This window comes from Gasterosteus aculeatus, chromosome 11, assembly GCF_964276395.1.
Source record: "Gasterosteus aculeatus chromosome 11, fGasAcu3.hap1.1, whole genome shotgun sequence".
NCBI classification, from domain to species: domain Eukaryota; kingdom Metazoa; phylum Chordata; class Actinopteri; order Perciformes; family Gasterosteidae; genus Gasterosteus; species Gasterosteus aculeatus.
In genome coordinates this window covers 17,804,094-17,826,502 of record NC_135699.1, presented here as the reverse complement: position 1 = coordinate 17,826,502, position 22,409 = coordinate 17,804,094, and the positions used below count along the sequence as shown (strand labels likewise).

At 48.5% G+C, this 22,409-nt stretch overlaps 1 protein-coding gene across 1 annotated transcript; it reads left to right on the top strand.

Annotated features, from left to right (window-relative positions):
• Window positions 1-205: 205 nt before the first annotated feature.
• On the top strand, window positions 206-22,054 carry LOC120828032 (myosin-10). Its single transcript, XM_040191318.2, has 43 exons — window positions 206-315; window positions 1,439-1,730; window positions 2,329-2,499; window positions 3,883-4,039; window positions 5,143-5,170; window positions 5,562-5,658; window positions 5,806-5,835; window positions 6,313-6,405; window positions 6,477-6,540; window positions 6,631-6,729; window positions 7,145-7,288; window positions 7,481-7,576; window positions 7,663-7,781; window positions 7,862-8,014; window positions 8,116-8,289; window positions 8,512-8,685; window positions 8,899-9,013; window positions 9,090-9,277; window positions 9,631-9,752; window positions 9,920-9,989; window positions 10,133-10,293; window positions 10,601-10,709; window positions 10,900-11,031; window positions 11,109-11,315; window positions 11,627-11,764; window positions 11,829-11,952; window positions 12,588-12,759; window positions 13,140-13,352; window positions 15,046-15,190; window positions 16,527-16,733; window positions 17,025-17,129; window positions 17,325-17,477; window positions 17,553-17,801; window positions 17,927-18,139; window positions 18,216-18,428; window positions 18,552-18,713; window positions 18,797-18,925; window positions 19,105-19,190; window positions 19,477-19,600; window positions 19,669-19,877; window positions 19,975-20,083; window positions 20,164-20,336; window positions 21,157-22,054. Exons 2-43 carry the CDS (start codon window positions 1,566-1,568, stop codon window positions 21,377-21,379), a joined length of 6,015 nt encoding a protein of 2,004 aa, XP_040047252.2. The 5' UTR covers window positions 206-315; window positions 1,439-1,565; the 3' UTR covers window positions 21,380-22,054.
• The last annotated feature ends 355 nt before the right edge of the window (window positions 22,055-22,409 follow it).

Below are 22,409 nucleotides of genomic sequence, written 5' to 3'. Positions count from 1 at the left end.
TACAAAAGTACGCCGCTGGAGACCAAACGGCCTCCTCTTCCTCTCCAACCAACAAACGCCACTTTTCAACCACCAATGAAAGCTTTTAATTTGAAGGCAGGACAATTAAGCCTCTCTGCTCGAGTTGGCTGGACGCCGCTGGGCTGCCAACTTTGGAGTGTGAGTGGGGGGTAAGAGGCGGGCCGCCCCCCCCCCCCCCCCCCCCCCCAGGTGTCCTGGGCCGGTTTAAATAGTGTGGAGGGAGGAAGGATGGCATCATCATCATCAGTTCATTTACCTGCCTCCATCCTGCACTGAGGGCTGAAACACTGCACAGTGAGTACAAATACTTTCATTTATTCATCCCATCTGTGACTGTTCATTATATAGAATACAGGTGGGTATTAATATACTTCTGTACATTTTCAATTAAGCCTGTTAATATTGTTTAAACATGCAAAAAAAATTTAAAAAATAGCTGGCAAACCAGCTAAAAGTCACGTTTCTGTCGCTAAGGAGTAATAATTGCATCTGAAGAGTAATGAAGCTATGTGAGAACGTTTAATTCAAACCCGGTATCACTCTGAATTCGTGGCACTTTTTAAAAGTCTTTAATTTAGTTGAGAGTAAGTTGGTGGGAGATTCCCTGTCGCTCGCCTACCTGCCGCGGCCACACATGGACGCGCCGTGTGACATGTCACCATTTTGGTGTAAACGGTAAGCTTGGCTGGACACCTCGGGGCTGCACCTTATAAGGTAGCGTGCCCGCTAAGTCCCTAGCATCCCCTGCTCGGGCTCCCGAGGCTACCCGGAGCAAAGGGGTTAGCCAAACATGGGCATTCCAGCGTGGCAGCCGAGCTGTTTGATTACCGGGGTTATCTGCACGCTGCTTTTCATCTTTTATTGCCTGCTGTTCAATGGGAGGTCAAAGCGGCAGGCCGAGGCCGGGATAAGGGAGTAAGTAAGGCCGTTATCCGCTCATCTGCCCAACCAAATGCAACCGGTGTGAGTGACGGGCGGATGCGGGAGGTGGAGGAAATGTGTTTTATTGTCTCCCGGGTGGTTTGAATAGATTGAGTGGTTTTATTCTCCCTCGGCTGGATGTGAGGGATCAGTTCTCAATGGGACCAGTTGTCAGCTTCTGTCTGAACCAGGACTTTAAATGATTTTTCCTGAAGCACTGAAAAGTAAACGAGGCAGTTTGAAAAAAAATGTACTCGGACTACAAGAAATAGTCTGACATTAGTGAATTTATTTGCTTTATTTTTTGCTCGGACTCATGGAAGAAGAGAGATCCGACTCTCTGAAGCCGTCACTACCAGCGATTAGCTTAGCTTAGCATTAAAACGAATCGTGCTTCTTATTAACGTGGATCGCTGAGAGCGGCGAGTCTCCTGCTGCTGCGTTCTCATTGGTGGAGGAATTTGACCTTTGATCCTCGTCCTCCTCTCCTCCGCAGGCCAGAGGTCAAATCCAGGTCAAGGGTCAACCCGAAAGCCATCGCCCGTCCAGAGGCCGAACCAGTCGCCAGTGACCGCCTACGCGTCAGCCCGACCCCCCCGACCGCCCGAGGCCACACCTCCGCCATGGCTGACCCGGCCCCCGACGACAGCAAGTTCCTCTTCCTGGACAACGACTTCCGCAACAGCGGGGTGGCGCAGGCCGACTGGTCGGCCAAGAAGATGGTGTGGGTGGCGTCGGAGAAGGAGGGCTTCGAGGCGGCGAGCGTCAAGGAGGAGAAGGGCGACGAGGTAACGCAAGAAGTCATGTGACCTGATGCCGACGTCGGCGACGGCTCATGTCACCTCTGTCTGTTTACACGCGGTTACAGATGGAAAGTCTGTTAAAGGGAATGAAAAGAGATTCTTAAATGTAACTAATGGTCACATTAAAATGCATTTAAGTAATTTCTCTGTAGTTATATTGTCTTTATTGAATGATAATAACCATTTACTTAACCTAACTTAGGTTGTTTACTAAAAGAACATTTATAACAAAATTAATTTCTTTGATTTTGTATCTCAAATATCTCTAATATCACAGCATGAATACATCAATTTCCAAATGCAGAAGTTATTCATTAGTATCTAATTAGTGTGATATCCTCCATGGCTACGCGTCATGCTACATGCTACATGCTAAGCCCGCCCACCTTTTAGTCCAATTAAATTTACACTCTTTATGCCCAGTAAATAAAAAAATAAGTAACGTAAGAACTGGCCCTTAGAAATATCCTCTGTTTGAATTTCTGTTAATTAAGTTAACTTTTTAGCCGATTTTCAAGTGCTTGTGTGTGCGTGTGTGTGTGTGTGTGTGTGTGTGTGTGTGTGTGTGTGTGTGTGTCTTCAGCTGCTGGTGGAGCTCTCCAACGGGCAGAAGGTGACGGTGAACAAAGACGACATCCAGAAGATGAACCCGCCCAAGTTCAGCAAGGTGGAGGACATGGCCGCCCTCACCTTCCTCAACGAGGCCTCCGTCCTGCAGAACCTCCGCGAGAGATACTTCTCCAGCCTGATCTACGTGAGGAACGCACACACACACACACACACACACACACAGGTGATAGCAGCTAACGCTAACGCCTTTCTGAACGGATTTGTAGGTCTCTTTATATCTTCATGTCAACAATAAAACAGGATTTTTTTATTGATATAGAGATTGATCAGAGATTGCAACAGAAGAATAGGAAAGAAACAGTAAAAACAAAAGAAGTAAAATAGAGTAATATACATCACGATGTGTTATGTTTCTGAATAATAATAATAATGACACCAATGTGAACATAACAAGTTTCACCTACACATAATAATACAAAACAACTAACTATATAAGTCATTTTCACATAAAATATCACATAAAATAAAGAAGAATATACGGGATGAAGGACCATGGAGAGCAGCTACAAGGTTATTCAAGTCCTCAAGTCATCAGAGCAGCACTTCAAATACAAACTGATATTCTTCCTTCTCTTCTAAAAGCCTCCAGCAGAATGTGAAGTGATGGAAGCTGGAGGAGAGCAGGAGATTAAACAGCGGCGGCCTCGGCCCTCAAAGCGCTCGTAAAAGTCTGTTTAATGAGGCCGTGCGGACGGCGTGTCCTCGCGGGATCAACAGCTCACTGCTTTTTATTTTCACTGTCCGTCTCACACGTCTAATAAGGAACGGGGAGGATGTCAGATTTCAAAAAGAATCCACGCTGATGCAGGTAGCACAGGATGTGTGAGGCCTTATAAGAGCAGCCAGAGAGGAGCTGTGACCCCTGGGAGGAGATCCAGGAGCTCCTGCATTAATGCAGAGGCCTCCCTCCAGAACATCAGCTAGTTGTATTTCAAGTATGCTGCTTGTTCTCATAGATAGTGAACATTATATTCATTACCACTTAGTTATCACGGAATCGGCTGGTTATATTCACAAATTAATTTCTGGGGAGAGAAACGTTCGTCCTAAACCTTCAAGAAATGCAGTTAATTAGCACTAAAAAGGTGTTTCATTTATTGTCATGTCAAGACACAGACACCTATGACACCGGCCGAGTTCTTCCTTCGGTTCTTCAGGGTTCTTCTGGAGTCACCAATATGAGCAGAGACGTTCCATCTGCTGCTGTAGAGCTTTGCGTCTCAGATCACCTTCGGTTCCTCTCAGGAATTGAGAAGAACATCTCAAAAGCTCAAAGTGCTATCAAACGCTATTTTTAAACAATTAATGTCTGCAGTTCAGTCAGAACACAGTTTTTGGGGTCGTTTGTCAGTGAGTCCAAAGTGTCTGTGAGCAGATTAAAACCGGAGCGCTGCAGCTGTTACGATGGCAGACATTTGTAAAAAAAGAGGCGTTTAATGGCACTTTCCCGTACGTTGAGCGTCACGAGCGAACCGCACGGGGCCCAGTAACCGGTTTCCTCCCACAGACGTACTCGGGCCTCTTCTGTGTGGTGGTGAACCCCTACAAGATGCTGCCCATCTACTCGGAGAAGATCATCGAAATGTACAAGGGCAAGAAACGCCACGAGGTGCCTCCTCACATCTACTCCATCACAGACAACGCCTACAGGAACATGATGCAAGGTGAGCCTCTGCTGATGATGTTAATAATCCAGCACCTCTTAAACGCTCCGCAAGATTTTCTAATCTAATCTAATATTTACATTTTTACTTGTTTAACCGTTTAAAGAAGGTATTAATCTTGATATCCGTGTGTCAAGGCCTTTGATCAATTAAAAAAAAAAAATATATATATATATATATATATATATATATATATATGTATATGTATATATATAACAATTAGTGTGCTGCATTCAGAGTGATCTACTGTCAGAAATGGAGTACTATATTTTAAAATGAGTTTTGGTGAATAATCACCTGAAAAGGAAAATAAAAGGCACCAAATCCTACACACTTTACTTTAAATCTTTAAACAACACATTTTCTCCTACTTGTTTGTATTTGACACAGATTGAGCCGCTTGGCATGATTACATGTAGTTTAGTCAGAGATGTCAGTTTGTGTTGAATTGGTACTTTTATTCAGTGCGCAGCTGCAACGGTTTCCAGGACGCCGCGCTCTCCAGCGTGAGAGTCCGGCCTTCGCGCACTGCGCAGTGAAAGTGAAAAAATGATTGGCGCAGTCGGTTGTACTAGGCTCCGCCCCCTCTCTCGTCACCTCTGGTTGCAATAATCCAAGATGGCGACGGCCAAAATGCACAAGTGAAGGCTTCAAACCGTCACAAACCACGGTGACTCCGGTCGCTTCTCAATTGCGGTCTGTGGGAAAGAGACCAGCACATATTTACTACCAGTACGGCTGTTTCTGTGGTTCATTGCTGGGGGACGTGAGGGGGACGTGAGGGGGACGTGAGGGACATGAGGGGGACGTGAGGGGGACAGTCTCTCGGACTCGTTGTTAAACCCTCCAGCAGATGAAAGTCAGCGGGCGGAAGCCGGCGTGTCTCCGTCCCGGTGACCTCGGAGTACCGCCGCTTTCTTTCCACTCGGCGGCAGGACGGCCATACATGGAGCAGGAGACCGGCTCACCGCCTCGCAACCACCCTCTATTTATAGACGGGGGGGGGGGGGGGGGGGGTGATAGAGGGCAATCTCTGTGTGTTCAGCTCTGCTCAGTCAACATTTCACATCATCTCCCCCCCGTCCCCCGTCCCCCCTCCACAGACCGTGAGGATCAGTCCATTCTCTGCACGTGAGTTTAAAGAAAGACACTTTCTTCCATCACACCGTGCATGCCAGCGCGCGCACACACACACACACACACACACACACACACACACACACACACGCTTCCTTAAAACCTAAAGGATTTTAAGATTTGCAGTTTTATGAACTCATTGTTTGGTCTTTAAAAGGTCAGAAAGCAGAAGCGATGATAATGACTAATAATTGTTTTTGTCCCAAAAAGGAGTTAAAAATGTAAAAATGCTCATTTAATTATCATGGAATAAAATGAAGAGCGCCAAATATGAAATATCCACATTTAGGACTTTACAAACAACGCTTACGATTAAGAGTGAACAGATTTACTGTCATGCATGCGGATCACTTAACATCTCCGCCCCCCCCCCCTTCTTCCCCAGTGGGGAGTCCGGCGCGGGGAAGACGGAGAACACCAAGAAGGTGATTCAGTATCTGGCCGTCGTCGCCTCCTCGCACAAGGGCAAGAAGGACAATCCTGTGAGTGGGTTGTTGAGATCAGTCGTGAACAAATGACACAATGAGACGTCGCATCTCCTAAAGCTCCTCAACTATTGTATGAAAGTGAATTAACCCTCACGAGAAGATCTTAAACTGCTGAACATTCTTTGTGTTTCCCCCCTGCAGCCGGCGCAGCAGGCCGGATCTCTGGCCTACGTGAGTAGAACTACAGACCTCCATCGCTTTGACCCAAACATACAGTGTAACAGAACATGTTGTACTTCAGAAAAAGTAGCTATACTACAGTAAAAAAATACTGAGTTTTAAGAAACAGTCATCCAGTCTAAAGAACAACGGTATTTGCAAAAACAATTATTAAAATCTTCAACATTTAAATTATTATTAATCAATGTAATTTTAATGACCTAATCTGTTTTTGTGTATTTTCTTTGATGGATATTTTTGATACTGCTAAAAATTGTTATATTATATTTATTAAGTGTCTTTTTTGTGAAAGAAGCCTTTCACAGGAATGTCAATAAATATCTAAATAAATAATACTTCTGTTTTATAGTCTGAATCGATAGATGATCTGAAGCTTTAAAATAGATATCGTGCATGTAATCTGGACGTGGCTGAACTAAAGTACCTCAGGAGGTGATGTGTGGTGCGTGACCCGGCTTCGGCCTGCAGGGGGAGCTGGAGAAGCAGCTGCTGCAGGCCAACCCCATCCTGGAGGCCTTCGGAAACGCCAAAACCATCAAGAACGACAACTCCTCTCGCTTCGTGAGTTCAATCACCAGGTGCTGTGCGTCAGCTGGGTGCACCTTCCCACATGTCGCCTCCTCTCCCCACAGGGAAAGTTCATCAAGCTCAACTTCGACGTGACCGGCTATTTGGTCGGCGCCAACATCGACACTTGTATCCTCCTCTGGGTTTAAGCGTGCGATCCGCCGCGAGTTGAGATATTAGCTTATTACAGTTATCCCCTTAACGGACTGACCGCGTCAGACCTGCTGGAGAAATCCCGCTGCATCCGACAGGGCAACACCGAGAGGGCCTTCCACATCTTCTACTACATGGTGGCGGGCGCCAAAGACAAGCTGAAGGGTGAGGCGAAAAGGGTCGGCGTGACAGGTGTCGAGAGCTTATATTAATTCTATATTAAGTCTGGCATCAAAGAGTAACAACAAGTTCAATATGAAAAAAGTGCTCTTCCCTGAAACTCAGATATTAGAGGTGAAACTAGTTTGGATCGTCCACCCTGATACAGACTATGAGCACCTGAAGCTAAGGCGGCTAACGCGATGTGGTACCCGCCAAACGTCACCATCATCATCCTGAGCATGTCTTCTTAACATGTAGCTCAAAGACCTGCTAACCTAAACTCACATTTATGTCTCAAATAAGGAACCTGTGAAAACACATCTTTTAGTTCTTGGAAGGTGTGTCATCAGCAGTTTCCCTTTCCTTCCGGTCTACATGCAAAGCTAAACGAATCAATATGAAAACTGACGTTGTTTAGAAGAGCTTCTGCTAGAAGACTTCAGCAGTTATCGCTTCCTGGTGGCCGGACACGTGGAGATCTCCGGGCAGGAGGACGACGAGATGTTCATTGAGACCCTGGAGGCCATGGAGATCATGGGCTTCACCGAGGAGGAGCGAATAGGTACCAGCTGCTAGCGTGTATCGCTGCCACATAGGTTCTGTGAATAGGTACCATAGAAGTACTGTGATTAGGTACCCTATAGGTACTCTGAATAGGTACCATTGGCTTCTGACCTCTACAGAGTAATGTAGTTGTGGGTGTATTGTGTTGACCATCTTTAATATTCCCCCCCCCTTAACCTCTTGGCTGCAGGCATGATGAAGGTGGTGTCCACCGTGCTTCAGCTGGGCAACGTTAAGTTCGAGAAGGAGAGGAACAGCGAGCAGGCCACGATGCCCGACAACACCGGTAACGATTTTTAAAAGACCACTAATAACATCCAGGATTGACCTTTTGCTCGTGTGTCTGACCTCCTCCCCCCCGCCCCCCTCCAGCCGCACAGAAGGTGTGCCACCTGCAGGGCATCAACGTCACTGACTTCACCCGGGCCATCCTCACCCCTCGGATCAAAGTGGGCAGGGAGGTGGTGCAGAAGGCGCAGACCAAGCAGCAGGTAAATTGGAACCACTGCCCCCCCCCCAGTCCTCTCTCTTCCCCCATCACAAAACGAACCCCTGAGCTCCCCCTTCCCAGGCCGACTTCGCGGTGGAGGCTCTGGCGAAGGCCATGTACGAGCGTCTGTTCCGCTGGATCCTCGCCCGAGTCAACAAGACGCTGGACAAGAGCAAGAGGCAGTCCTGCTCCTTCCTGGGCATCCTGGACATCGCGGGCTTCGAGATCTTCGAGGTGAGACCCCCCCACCCATGCACGCCTTGTGTTTCATCGCCCGCTCGCCGCTCTCTAACCGTCCCCTCGACCCCCCCCCCCCCCTGCCGCCGCCGCCTCAGGACAACTCTTTCGAGCAGCTTTGCATCAACTACACCAACGAGCGCCTGCAGCAGCTCTTCAACCACACCATGTTCATCCTGGAGCAGGAGGAGTACAAGCGGGAGGGCATCGAGTGGAACTTCATCGACTTCGGCCTGGACCTGCTGCCCTGCATCGAGCTCATCGAGAGGCCGGTCGGTGACGCGCTGCGCGACAGCGTTCGTTTGTGTCATAGCTGAGGCCTAGTTCCTAAAACAACGCACCTTTTTAGATCTGCTTTTAATATGCTGTCTTTGTTTTATTTTAATGTAAAGCGTCTTTGAGTATAAGGTCGAGAACGGAAAAGTTAACGAGGAGCCTTTTTCAGGGTGGAAAGGGTTTTATTTTTACCTGAACTAACCTTACTACCCCCCCAGAACAACCCCCCAGGCATCCTGGCCCTGCTGGACGAGGAGTGCTGGTTCCCCAAAGCCACCGACGTCTCCTTCGTGGACAAGCTGCTCAACACCCACACGGGCCACGTGAAGTTCTCCAAACCCAAACAGCACAAAGACAAGCTGATGTTCACCGTGATGCACTACGCCGGGAAGGTGAGCCTGTCTGATAGAGTCAATATTCTCTTCTAAGGATTTGGTTTAACGCTTGAGGGACGGATCAACACTGCTGATTTACAGAAGATGATGAGGATGGAAATTCTCCTCAATAGATGAACTGTTAACTAACATGGTTTTCAAGGTGGTGCGTCCTCAGTGGACAGTTTAGAGACAGGAAGTCGGCTCTTTAATGAGACACACTGCCTGCAGGTGGACTACAACGCAGCCAGCTGGCTGACCAAGAACATGGACCCTCTGAACGACAACGTGACGGCGCTCCTCAACACCTCCTCCAGCAACTTCATCCAGGACCTGTGGAAGGACGGTGAGTCCCCCCCGTCTTCTCCTGCGCGGCTCCTCCCCTGGTCTTCTCTTTAAATCAAATGCCCCCCCCCCCCCAGCGGACCGGGTGGTCGGCCTGGAGACTATGACCAAGATGTCGGAGAGCTCGGCCCCCACCAAGTCGAAGAAGGGGATGTTCCGCACGGTGGGGCAGCTGTACAAGGAGTCGCTGGGCAAGCTGATGACCACGCTGCACAACACGCAGCCCAACTTTGTGCGCTGCATCATCCCCAACCACGAGAAGAGGGTGAGGGCGCACCTCCACCTGCTCCGACATTTCACCCAGGCCCATCGCATACCTGCTCATTTGCATAAATTCTACATGTAATATTGATTAAAAAAAACAGGTTCAAAATTCTTCTTTTATTTAGCTGAGGAGCCACAGAGGGAGTTCAGGATACAGGAGCATTTACTAAGCTGCAGGTTTAGTGAGATGTTGTCTTTAAATATGCACATGAAGCGTCATGAATAACTTTGGGGGACTTAAGACAAAGACTTAAGACAAAGACGTAATATAAAATGTTTGTTTCCTCTAATCTGAAAGACGTTGCGTTGTTGCTAATCGATTGATTGAATGGAATCAACGTTTCGTTGCCTCAGGCGGGGAAGATGGACTCCAACCTGGTCCTGGAGCAGCTGCGCTGTAACGGCGTGCTGGAGGGAATCCGCATCTGCAGGCAGGGGTTCCCCAACCGCATCGTGTTCCAGGAGTTCAGACAGAGGTGACGCATCTTCTTCTTTCACATACATGCTAATAACCAGAATAAAATACCATTTAATTCAAATGTAGATTGCAGTTTGAGCATCTTATTGGTTGTGGCTGAGATGAGTTAGTTTTGTATTTATTGATCATATTGATAGTTCAGTAACGTGTTTTCTTGTTTTGTAGATATGAGATTCTGGCTGCTCACGCAATCCCAAAAGGCTTCATGGACGGGAAGCAGGCGTGCTGTCTGATGGTGATCTGTTAACTGGGAACACATAATCAATACTATACCAATACCATTGATCGCAATTCTATAAATACAGGAAGTAGCAGCTTGATAGATGAGCAACAAGTGCTTTTGAAAATGGAAGACTTGGTTTCTTCTCCCCCCCACAGGTGAAGCACCTGGACCTGGACACCAACCTGTACCGCATCGGTCAGAGTAAGATGTTCTTCAGGACCGGAGTCCTGGCTCAGCTGGAGGAGGAGAGGGACCTCAAACTGACCGTGGTCATCATCGCCTTCCAGGCGCAGGCCCGCGGCTTCCTGGCCCGCAAGTAAGAGTACTAGTACACAAGAACGCCGCTTTGAGGTACTTGTACTCCACTGGAGTACTTCAGAACTTGAACTTGAGAGGGAGATTAAACATATAAATACAAAGGTCATATCATTGTGTCTCGTTTGGATTAGGATGGCACATTATTGATCATTGTGGGAATTCACAAGCAAATAAACCATTATCATTATCCACTCTTCTCCTTCCCCTCCTTCCCCTCCTGCTCCTCCTCCTGCTCCTCCTCCTCCTCCCGCTCCTCCTCCTCTTACTGAGTGTAGTATTAACATTTAAACAACCGTTCCTCGCAGGGCGTTCAGTAAGCGTCAGCAGCAGCTGACGGCCATGAAGGTGATCCAGAGGAACTGCGCCTGTTACCTCAAGCTGAAGAACTGGCAGTGGTGGAGGCTCTTCACCAAGGTCTCACACACACACACACTCACTCACTCACTCACTCACTCACTCACACACACACACACACACACACACACACACACACACTCACTCACTCACTCACTCACTCACTCACTCACTCACTCACTCACTCACTCACTCACTCACTCACTCACACACACACACACACTAATAGAGGAACTCGTCTGGTGTGCAGGTGAAGCCGCTGCTGCAGGTCACCAGGCAAGAGGAAGAAATGGGTCAGAAAGACGAGGAGCTGAAGGCGGCGAAGGAGGTGGCGGTGAAGACGGAGGCCGACCTGAAGGAGATCACCCAGAAGCACACCCAGGTGGAGGAGACGCAGGTCCTCATCTCCTTGGTTTGTTCACCTTTGGAGTTCCTGAAGTGACTGAAGTCTGTCTGAAGCTGATGGAGGAGCGAGTCCAGCTGGAGACGAAGCTGCAGGCGGAGACGGAGCTGTACGCCGAGGCCGAGGAGATGAGGGTCCGCCTGGAGGCCAAAAAGCAGGAGCTGGAGGAGGTGCTGCACGAGATGGAGGCCCGCCTGGAGGAGGAGGAGGACCGGAGCCACGCCCTGCACCAGGAGAAGAAGGAGATGGAGCAGCAGCTGCAGGTGGGGACACGTTTTTAATCGTTTTTAAATCCGTTAATCACTGATATAATGTTTTATGAATTTAAAAAAGAATAATACAAATGTTTTATTTCTAGAGAATTAGTCTATTTTATTCATTAATAATTTATTGAAAAGGTCCACAGAATGTGACATTGAAATCCTTCCTTATTTAGTTTTATTCTTCTTGTACTGAGATATTTTCCTTAAGTATACGTCATATATATTATATTACTAGTCGTATTATTATCCTCTGAGATGGAGTAAAGTAAGAAGTGACATAAGCTGACGTAGCACCGCTGTGTCTCCCGCAGCTGATGGAGGCGCACATCGCAGAAGAAGAAGACGCTCGTCAGCAGCTGCAGCTGGAGAAAGTGGCCGTGGAGGGAAAAGTGAAGAAGCTGGAGGAGGACGTTCTGGTGATGGAGGACCAGAACAACAAGCTGCAGAAGGTGGGAGGAGCTCCGGGGTTCTTTAAGGGGAGTTTTCTTCTACTGGAGCCTTTTGTCTTTACAGGAGCGGAAGCTTCTGGAGGAGAGGATGGCCGACATGAGCTCCAACCTGGCCGAGGAGGAGGAGAAGTCCAAGAATCTGAACAAGCTGAAGACCAAACACGAGTCCATGATCTCAGACCTGGAGGGTGAGTCCCAGGAACTTTCAGAAACACACCCAGAAAATACTTCAAAACATCTTTACTGGCTCCAGATGCTCTCACGCACTTTTGTTTGGACGGCTGCAGATCCATTTTACTAATAATGGATTGATGAATTAAAAACAAATTGATTATGTAAATATGTATATACTTTATATTGAGAATATTTTATATTGACCAACAAATCTCAAATGAATAAATCTGGCAACATTTATTTTAGTAATTTTCTACCATTAATTATGGATTTATGAAGAAAAATCATTGATTAATTGATAAACCAAATATAATATTGGATGATGATTTCAGATAGTTTCAGAAGTTCTTCTTAACGGTCCAGTGTTTGGCATGTTGGGCCATTCAGAAATGCAATAACTGTAATTTAGCATGAAACTACATATATTATGTAATATATCCATTGATATAATTTAAGGTATGATCAAATTAATACAATAATATTTTCTAGGCTTTCAGTTGGTTGCGATCTGTGAAGTTGCCACTAGGCGGCGCCTCATCCCAAACACTGGCCCTTTAAGGATAAAACTTTACAGGCTTTTAGTTCCAAATGTACTTTATATTTCCCGTAACATGAAGAGGTCCGTTGACTCGCGTTCTCTCGCGTGCAGTGCGCATGAAGAAGGAGGAGAAGGGCCGCCAGGACATGGAGAAGGCCAAGCGGAAGGTGGAGGCGGAGCTTGCCGACCTGCAGGATCAAAACGCCGACCTCCAGGCCCAACTGGCTGAACTCCGAGCACAGCTGGCTGCCAAGGAGGAGGAGCTTCAGGCCACACTGGCTCGGTGAGCAGATGACCTTTAACCTAAAGGTGGCGCTGGAGGCCTTAGGAGCGTTAAAGTGCCAAACTTTGTACAATGTCCCATTAACTTTGTTTTGCCTTTTGCCAGGAATTTATATGTTAACTGTTAATTTGAATGATTATTATCTTATGTCTTACAGGTTCAAAATAGATTATTATTATTATTTGGATTAAAGGAACATTCTATTTTCACCAAACAACGTTCTGGTTTTAAAGGCGAGCAAGAACAAAAACCTGCATTTCCTTCAGAAGTGTGACATTCTTTATTTTGATGTAGCCTCTCGGAAGCTAACCGACGCGTTTCCACTGAAATGTGAAAGACCGCAGGAGACGTTCCTTCATCAGAACCTTCTGCGCCCACAGCCTGGAGGAGGAGTGCAACCAGCGGGCGGCGGCGGTGAAGCGCGTCCGGGAGCTGGAGGCGCTGCTCTCCGAGCTGCAGGAGGACCTGGAGGCCGAGCGGGCGACGAGGGGGAAGGTGGAGGCGGCCCGCCGGGACCTGGGGGAGGAGCTTAACGCGCTGCGCAGCGAGCTGGAGGACAGCCTGGACACCACCGCCGCCCAGCAGGAGCTACGGTCCGTACCGGCCGGGGGGGGGGGGGGGGCGGCCTCTGATTGGTCCGCGGCTTCTCGCGGGCCGTTTGCTTCATTTAAAGAACAACGTTCCTGCAAAGAATCACAGAAATGTGTTTGTTAGTTTCCTGGAAACAAATAATTCAGCATTCAAAGGTTTAAAAGCTCATCCAGGAGTCGACTGAGACCGAAACGACTGATTATTCAAATGATTGACGAAGAGGAGGAAGACCTTCCTCCAGTCACAGAAAAGCTTAAAAATTGTCCTCATTTAATAAATAATAATAATGAATCTTTGAACGGATAATGAACCAAGGATTGAAGAGGAACAATGCGGTTTTCGTCCTGGTGGTGGAACAACGGACCAGCTCTTCACTCTTTCCAGGATCATAGAGGGGGCTTGGGAGTATGCTCAACCAGTCTACATGTGTTTTGTGGACTTGGAGAAGGCGTATGACCGGGTCCCCCGAGAGATACTGTGGGAGGTGCTGCGGGAGTACGGGGTGAGGGGGTCCTTGCTTGGGGCCATCCAATCCTTGTACGCCCAAAGCGAGAGCTGTGTTCGGGTGCTCGGCAGTAAGTCGAAGGCGTTTCCGGTGGGGGTTGGCCTTCGCCAGGGCTGCGCCTTGTCACCAATCTTGTTTGTGGTCTTCATGGACAGGATATCGAGGCGTAGTCGGGGGGAGGAGGGTCTACAGTTCGGGGGGCTGCGGATCTCATCGCTGCTTTTTGCAGATGATGTGGTCCTGATGGCATCTTCCGTCTGTGACCTCCAACTCTCACTGGAGCGTTTCGCAGTCGAGTGTGAAGCGGTCGGGATGAGGATTAGCACCTCTAAATCTGAGGCCATGGTTCTCAGCAGGAAACCGATGGATTGCCTACTCCAGGTAGGGAATGTGTCCTTACCCCAAGTGAAGGAGTTCAAGTACCTCGGGGTCTTGTTCACGAGTGAGGGGAAGATGGAGTGTGAGTTTGGCCGGAGAATCGGAGCAGCGGGGGCGGTATTGCACTCGCTTTACCGCACCGTTGTGACGAAAAGAGAGCTGAGCCGGAAGGCAAAGCTCTCGATCTACCGGTCAATCTTCGTTCCTACCCTCACCTATGGTCATGAAGGATGGGTCATGACCGAAAGAACTAGGTCACGGGTACAAGCGGCCGAAATGGGTTTCCTCAGGAGAGTGGCTGGCGTCTCCCTTAGGGATAGGGTGAGAAGCTCAGCCATTCGCGAGGAGCTCGGAGTAGAGCCGCTGCTCCTTTGCGTCGAAAGGAGCCAGTTGAGGTGGTTTGGGCATCTGGTGAGGATGCCCCCTGGGCGCCTCCCTAGGGAGGTGTTTCAGGCACGGCCAGCTGGGAAGAGGCCCCGGGGAAGACCCAGGACTAGGTGGAGAGATTATATCTCTGCACTGGCCTGGGAACGCCTTGGGATCCCCCAGTCAGAGCTGGTAGATGTGGCCCGGGAAAGGGAAGTTTGGGGTCCCCTGCTGGAGCTGTTGCCCCCGCGACCCGACCCCGGATAAGCGGTTGAAGATGGATGGATGGATGGAATGAATCTTTGCTGTTATAGTTGAGGCCGAAGCTCCTGACTAATAATTTGAGCTCGATCTCGCTCTCTAGAAGGAGGCGACAGGAAAGTCTCATTGCTTCAACATTTGATCCGCGGTGACATTGTGTGTTTTTTTTGCCGTTTGGCCGTCAGGGCGAAGCGCGAGCAGGAAGTGGCCGCGCTGAAGAAGACCATGGACGATGAGGGGCGGAGCCACGAGGCCCAAATCCAGGACCTGAGGCAGAAACACAGTCAGGTGGTGGAGGAGCTCAACGAGCAGCTGGAGCAGGCCAAGAGGGTACACACACACACACACACACACACACACACACACACACACACATTAATGGTATTGACCCGGTTTGCATTGAGGCCACTTGGGTCTTTCTTCTTTCATCAGGTTGAGATTCACAGAATGTTATTTGAAAAGTTAAAAAAAATCAGAATCCCTGACACTCTGACTACAAGCTTTTATAATATATATATATATATATTTATTGAACTTTTTTGTAATTGGTTAATATGTTACATTAGATTAGATTAATAGTGCAGTTTTTAAATGACAGAAAAAAGTTAAATGTGGTGTTATCGGAGTAACGTGCTGCGTTATGGTGAGACTCTTGTCAGCGATAAAGAAAAAATAGCGCCGATAATCTATTCTCAAAGTTGGGTTTGGAGCTGGGTCTGTACTACGCAAGCTATGATGATTTTCACCTTGATATTCCAGCGCGGATGTTTACCTACGAGCGCGGATGTTTACCTACGAGCGCAGATGTTTACTAGCCAAATTGCACTGTAGGGGGCGAGAACGAGACGTGCTAGCATGGATGCTGCTACGAAGTCACCGGGTTTGCTTCAGGGAAAATTTATTTTTAAGAAGCTTCCCAAAGGAAACGTCGACAAGACGAAGGTTGTTTGCACCGTGTGCAAACAGGAATTAGTTTACTGTAGAAGTTCTTCAAGTCTCAAATACCAGCTAAACGCAAAGCATCGCTTAGCTAAGGCGGAAGATGCCGGGCCAAGCACTGATGTAGCGTCGTCGTCAAACTACTATGTTTGAGTGACACCGAGCCGAGCCCGTCAGCACGGCTCCATCGGCCAAGCTAACGAATGTCCTCGCGCAGTGGATCGCCACCAGCGTGGTAGAAGATGACGGGCTCGAGCTTGTTCTTCAGGCGGCCACAGGTGATCCGTCCTACAAACTACCTGCTAGGCGAACTATCATGAGGGGAATACGTGACCAGCACGCCCCTGGTCTCATGTGCCACCTGGCTTAAGAAACCTGTTCTCAAAGACTGACTTTTACTCATTATTTGGGTAGCACACATATTCTAAATGCCTTCACCAGAATTCAAATGAGCCATTTTAATCTAGATTAATCTAGATTAATTCCAAGATTACAGTGCGATTAATCTAGATTAAAGAAATTAATCTGTGCCCACCATATGTATCTCCATATGAACTTAGATATTACCATTTCTGTTTGTTCTTGTCACATGTTAACGTCACAGATTTACATTTAGAAACAGATATTTGGTGGACTGCCGCGTTGTGACCGCTGCTCTTTCAGATTTAACTTAAACCCACATCTAAGGGTGGACTCACTCACCTTCCGCATCCGTTCCTCCGTCCAGGTGAGAGCCGGTCTGGAGAAGGCCAAGCAGGCTCTGGAGAAGGAGTCCGCCGACCTCGGCGCCGACCTGCGATCCCTCGCCAACGGCAAACAGGACGTGGAGCACAAGAAGAAGAAGCTGGAGGGTCAGCTGAACGACCTTCACTCGCGCTTCAACGAGAGCGAGCGGCAGAAGACCGAGCTCGCAGAGCGGGTCTCCAAGATGAGCGTGAGTCATAGAAGTGGATACGGAAACACTGTAAAACTATGTGTGAATTAACATGGAAACACCGTAAAAATGTGTTTTTATATGTGAATTAACATGGAAACACTGTCAAAATATGTGTAAATTAACATGGAAATACTGTAAAAATATGTTTGAATTAACATGGAAACACCGTAAAAATGTGTTTGAATTAACATGGAAACACCATGAGAAACTCATCAGTTAACATAGAAAATACAGTAAAAGATACTAATGATTTAACAATGAAGCACCGTGTATATATCTATCTGTCAGATGGAGCTGGACAGTATGACGAGTGTCTTGAACGATGCGGAGGGAAAGAACATCAAGCTGAGCAAAGACGTCTCCGGCCTGTCCTCACAGCTCCAGGACGCACAGGTGACTCTAACAAATATTGAATTTCTTCTATATTTGGTTAATATAATTATTCCTTTTAACAGTTGAAATTAATCCAATAGCTGTAAAGTTATTTCCCTCTGAGCCGCGGTTATAAACCTCATGAACCTGTCGGTGTCGCTGGAAAATAACTCGTGAAGGTCATTTCTGAGATATTGCTACATCCTGGTCCTCCAGGAGCTGCTGTCGGAGGAGACCCGTCAGAAGCTGAACCTCTCCGGACGCCTCCGTCAGATGGAGGAGGACCGGAACGCCCTGATGGAGCAGCTGGAAGAGGAGACCGAGGCCAAGCGGGCCGTGGAGAGGCAGGCCTCCAGCCTCAACATGCAGGTCAGTAACCTCGACCCCTCCCCGACCCCCCCAGCGGCGTGGAGCGAGACTCACCTGTCCTCCGCTTCTCCTCAGCTGTCCGACTGCAAGAAGAAGCTGGAGGAGAGCTGCGGGGCGGCGGAGATGCTGGAGGAGGGGAAGAAGCGTCTGCAGCGCGAGCTGGAGGTGGCCAACAGCGAGTACGAGGAGAAGGCCTCGGCCTACGACAAGCTGGAGAAGAGCCGCAGCCGGATGCAGCAGGAGTTGGAGGACGTCCTCATGGACCTGGACAGCCAGCGGCAGCTGGTGTCCAACCTGGAGAAGAAGCAGAAGAAGTTCGATCAGGTCAGAAGACGCTTCGGCTCCAGACGCACACATCAATCCACTGGTGTCAGATCATTAACTCCAAACAGCTAATAGACTAAACTGTGTTAAACATCTATTAGAAAACCTTAAACTGACGTTAACAGATGCTGGCGGAGGAGCGCGCTGTCTCCTGCAAGTTTGCGGAGGAGCGCGATCGGGCAGAGGCGGAGGCGAGGGAGAAGGAGACGAGGGCGCTGGCTCTGGCCAGAGCGCTGGAGGAGAACCGGGACGCTCTGGAGGAGGCCGAGAAAATGGTGAAGGCCCTCCGAGGCGAGATGGAGGACCTCATCAGCTCCAAGGACGACGTGGGAAAGAGCGTAAGAGGCCCTCCTCCACACCCAGAGGGATTCTTGTGGCTCAAACACTTCCTGACTTCCTGACACGCTCCTTCAGGTCCACGACCTGGACAAGGCCAAGCGCGGCCTGGAGGCCATGGTGGATGAGATGAGAACGCAGATGGAGGAGCTGGAGGACGAGCTGCAGGTCGCCGAGGACGCCAAACTGCGCCTGGAGGTCAACACTCAGGCCCTGAGGGCGCAGCATGAGAGGGAGCTGCACGCCCGGGACGAGATGGGCGAGGAGAAGAGGAAGCAGCTCCTCAAACAGGTGCAGCTGGTGCAGCTTTTCATTCTGACCAGCAGGGGGCGACTCCTTGGCTCCCATACAAGTCTATGGGAAAGAAATCCGACTCCAAGGAAGCGTAGAGCTAAACGACTGTCTCTCTGCCAGGTGCGTGAGCTGGAGGCGGAGCTTGAGGAGGAGAGGAAGCAGCGAAGCCAAACGGCCGGCAGCAAGAAGAAGCTGGAGGGCGAGATGAAGGACCTGGAGGACCAGCTGGAGGCCACCAGCAGGGGCCGCGACGAGGCCGTCAAGCAGCTGCGCAAGATCCAGGTGAGGCCCGGTCCACTCGTCCTTCTGTTAGCAAAAGCTGTTTACCTTTACCTGAATCCGACTTTAAACTCCGCCCCTCACAGGGCCAGGTGAAGGATCTCCAGAGGGACCTGGAGGACTCGCGTGCGGCCCAGAAGGAGGTCCTCTCAACAGCCCGGGAGTCCGAGCGCCGAACCAAGGCCGTGGAGGCCGACGTCGTCCAGCTGCACGAGGTACACTTTGAACACTATCAAAATAAAAGCTCGTCATTTCCCATTCATTTATTATTATTAAATATTAAATCCAGCATTTAAATTCTGCAGGACGACTTTTCAAACAAAGCGTGAAACCAGGGAGATATTAATCAATCATTTGTGTTTTTTAAAACCTTCTTAACTTCGTTCCTGTCCAGATGTTGGCAGCTGCTGAGAGAGCTCGTAAGCAGGCGGAGGCAGAGAGAGACGAGCTGTCTGAAGAGCTGGCCAGCAACTCCGGAAAGTGGGTGTTTTATGTTATTAACATAAATGGGAGGAATACACTCAGACATAAACATATTTACTTTTTACAGAGAGACTTATTGATTAGTGGCATATTTAAACAGCCGTTATCAGTTATCCTCTGGGCACCATGAACATCAACTATAAAACTGAAAATGGTGTTGATCCATTTTTGTCCTCCTTACTTATGAAAACATGAATATGAATCGTTGGTTAATTGTTGGGATGAGTAGATATTGAGCAGATTCTTCAAAGCGGGTCAAAAGAAGACTTTTCTCCTCCATCAGGTCTCTGCTGTTGGACGAGAAGCGTCGCCTGGACGCGAAGATCAGCCAGCTGGAGGAGGAGCTGGAGGAGGAGCAGGCCAACGTGGAGAGCCTCAACGAGCGGCTGAGGAAGAGCCAGCAGCAGGTAGGTTCTCCACCGCCAGGTGGGGCTCGTTGCTCCGTGTTCCCGGCCCCTGACCTCTGCTTGCGCAGGTGGACCAGATAGGGGCGGAGCTGGCGGCGGAGCGCTCCACCTCTCAGAGCCGGGAGGGGTCCCGGCAGCAGCTGGAGAGGCAGAACCGAGAGCTGAAGGCCAAGCTGCAGGAGGTGGAGGGCCAGGGCCGGTCCAAGCTCAAGGCCTCCATCGCCGCCCTGGAGCTCAAGCTGAGGGAGGTGGAGGAGCAGCTGGAGATTGAGAGCAGGTACTAGTGCATTGTGGGAAACGAACGATTTGTATTATTGTTATTATTATGAACTATTCTGATGAACACTGAGCGGTTTCATTGCCCTGTTGTGCAGAGAGCGTCAGGCCAACGCCAAGAACCTCCGTCAGAAGGAGAAGAAGCTGAAGGACCTGAGCATCCAGATGGAGGACGAGAGGAAGCAGGCGCAGCAGTACAAAGACCAGGTGACAATCACCCCCCCCCCCCAGAACTCCATGACGCCTTCAGCCTCTCACCTCCTTCTCTTCTGCGTCACCCCCCACAGGCGGAGAAGGGCAACGCGCGGGTGAAGCAGCTGAAGCACCAGCTGGAGGAAGCTGAGGAGGAGGCGCAGCGGGTGGCGGCGGCTCGCAGGAAGCTGCAGAGGGAGCTGGACGAGGCGGCCGAGGCCAACGACGCTCTGAGCAGAGACGTGGCCTCCATGCGGAGCAAACTGAGGTACCAAAGGGGGGCGGAGCCAAGCGGCAGCTGACAGCGAATCAGGAGCCATCGATGTCAAATGTTGTAATGCGCAGCAATCACTTTGGCGTAATACAAAACCCGTTTAACCCCAAAACCGCGCAGGCGCTCACAAAAATCATAATCCGCTGAGTTCCATCTTTCCGACGGTCCTTGAACACATCTTCCAGCACAGAGAGTGGCCAAAGCTATACTTGAGTTTTTTTTTTATCTTGTCCACAATAAACATTTTACTTTAATCATATTCTGTTAAAAACGTTAAATTCTGAGTTGCTCAATGAAACTTTGACGTCATGATAGATTCACCTGAGATCAACAGTCATGTGACCAGAAATCAGTGGGACTGTGCCTGAGAGCAGAGAAGAGCCATGTTAATAGTTTAGATTTATATGAAACATATCAACATTGGTGAGAGTGCACTAAAGATGGAGTTCTTCTCGTCGTGGTTGGAGCTGCAGTTATTTTATATTTAAGTTAAAGCGAGAGAAACGTGTCTGAGCTGCTTTTCATTTCATTGTGTCATGAGAAGAGAACTGAAGGCTTGAGATGATTTGTGACTTTTAAATGTCCTCTCCCTCCTCCCGGTGTCCTCAGACACTACTGATCTCCTCACTGTCCCAAAGCCTCCTGGCATCGTGCTCCTCTTCCTCAGCGGGCTTTTCTTCTTCCTCGACCCCTTTAGTTTTCTCCCTTTGGACATTTCTCATCTGGGGGGTTTAAAACTATCCTCCGACCTCCTTCTCACCCTCCTCTTCCTTCCCTCTGCACCTTCCTCCTGATGTGTCGGGTGCTCTCCCAGGCGTGGTGGCGGGGGGGAGGCGGCGTTCAGCAGCCCGGGTCCTAGAAGCAGCGGCGGGGGGGCCGTGAGGAGCCTGAGCCTCGGAGGCAGCGTCAGCCGGAGGAGCACCGTCAGGGAGAACTCTGTGGAGCTGATGGAGGAGGAGCCTCCGTCTCGGTCCCGGACCCCGTCTCCCCCTGTGGACCCCCGCGGGGAGGCCGACGCCTTCTCCCCCAACGAGTAGACGCTCATGATTTAAATTATTTGACAGTAATTAACCAAAAGTCCCACTAATACTCGTTCAAGTTATAAAATAACACTAATGGCAACACTTCATTATGGCTTTTCAAATAACTTGAAATCATTATTCCAGATGAATAAAGTCTGTAATTTAATTTCCAAACTTTATGGAAAAATGTGAGGTTTGCAGCTTCTAAAATATGACGATGTTTTGCTTTTGTTGTCGTACTTGATCGGAACATGAACATGTTTGAGGTCAAAGAAGAGGAAACTTTAGACTCATTAATTACTTGAAATAAACAAATCAGGAAATAATCTAAAGACAATAATCTCTAATAATAATTATAATAATATACAATGAAGTTTTCACTAGCAAATGTGAAAATCCTACTTCCATTTTTAATGTGAAATTGATCCAAATACTACAATACCCATGAGCCTCAGCGGCTACAGACTACGATCAGATATCCAACACATTCAGCTCAGTTTAGCTCCAGTAAAGCTGATGAAATTATCCTAAAATCAAACCCCAATGCACTCTGGGATTTTACATGTCACATGACATCACCTGAACTTCTGTGATCCCTCCCTCCCTCCCTCCCTCGTCGCTCCGGCTTTATTATTAACTTCTCACCTTCATCTTCCCTTCTGAAATATACATTTAAAAAAAAAAAGAAAACACCGCTCAGGAAGTCAACAAAAAAAGTAAACTCTGGTAGAAGTGACTCTAAAATTCTATTAATGGGACACATGCTTAAGTTATGCATTAATTTATTCAAAATCCATCAGAGCGCTTCTATGACGTCATGTGACCAAACACTGGAGGTCTTTATTTTCATTTAAATAACATCCAAAATTGTTCAACTTTATTTTGGGGGAAATAAATCATTATTTCATGAAATTAGTAAAAGTTATGAATAAAATATCTTTAGTTTACAATGAAAATAAAATTTCAAGATGAAGACGCTTGATTTTAGGTGTGGTGAATTTATTTTCAATGTTTGACGTATTTATGCAAATTTAATAGATTCAGT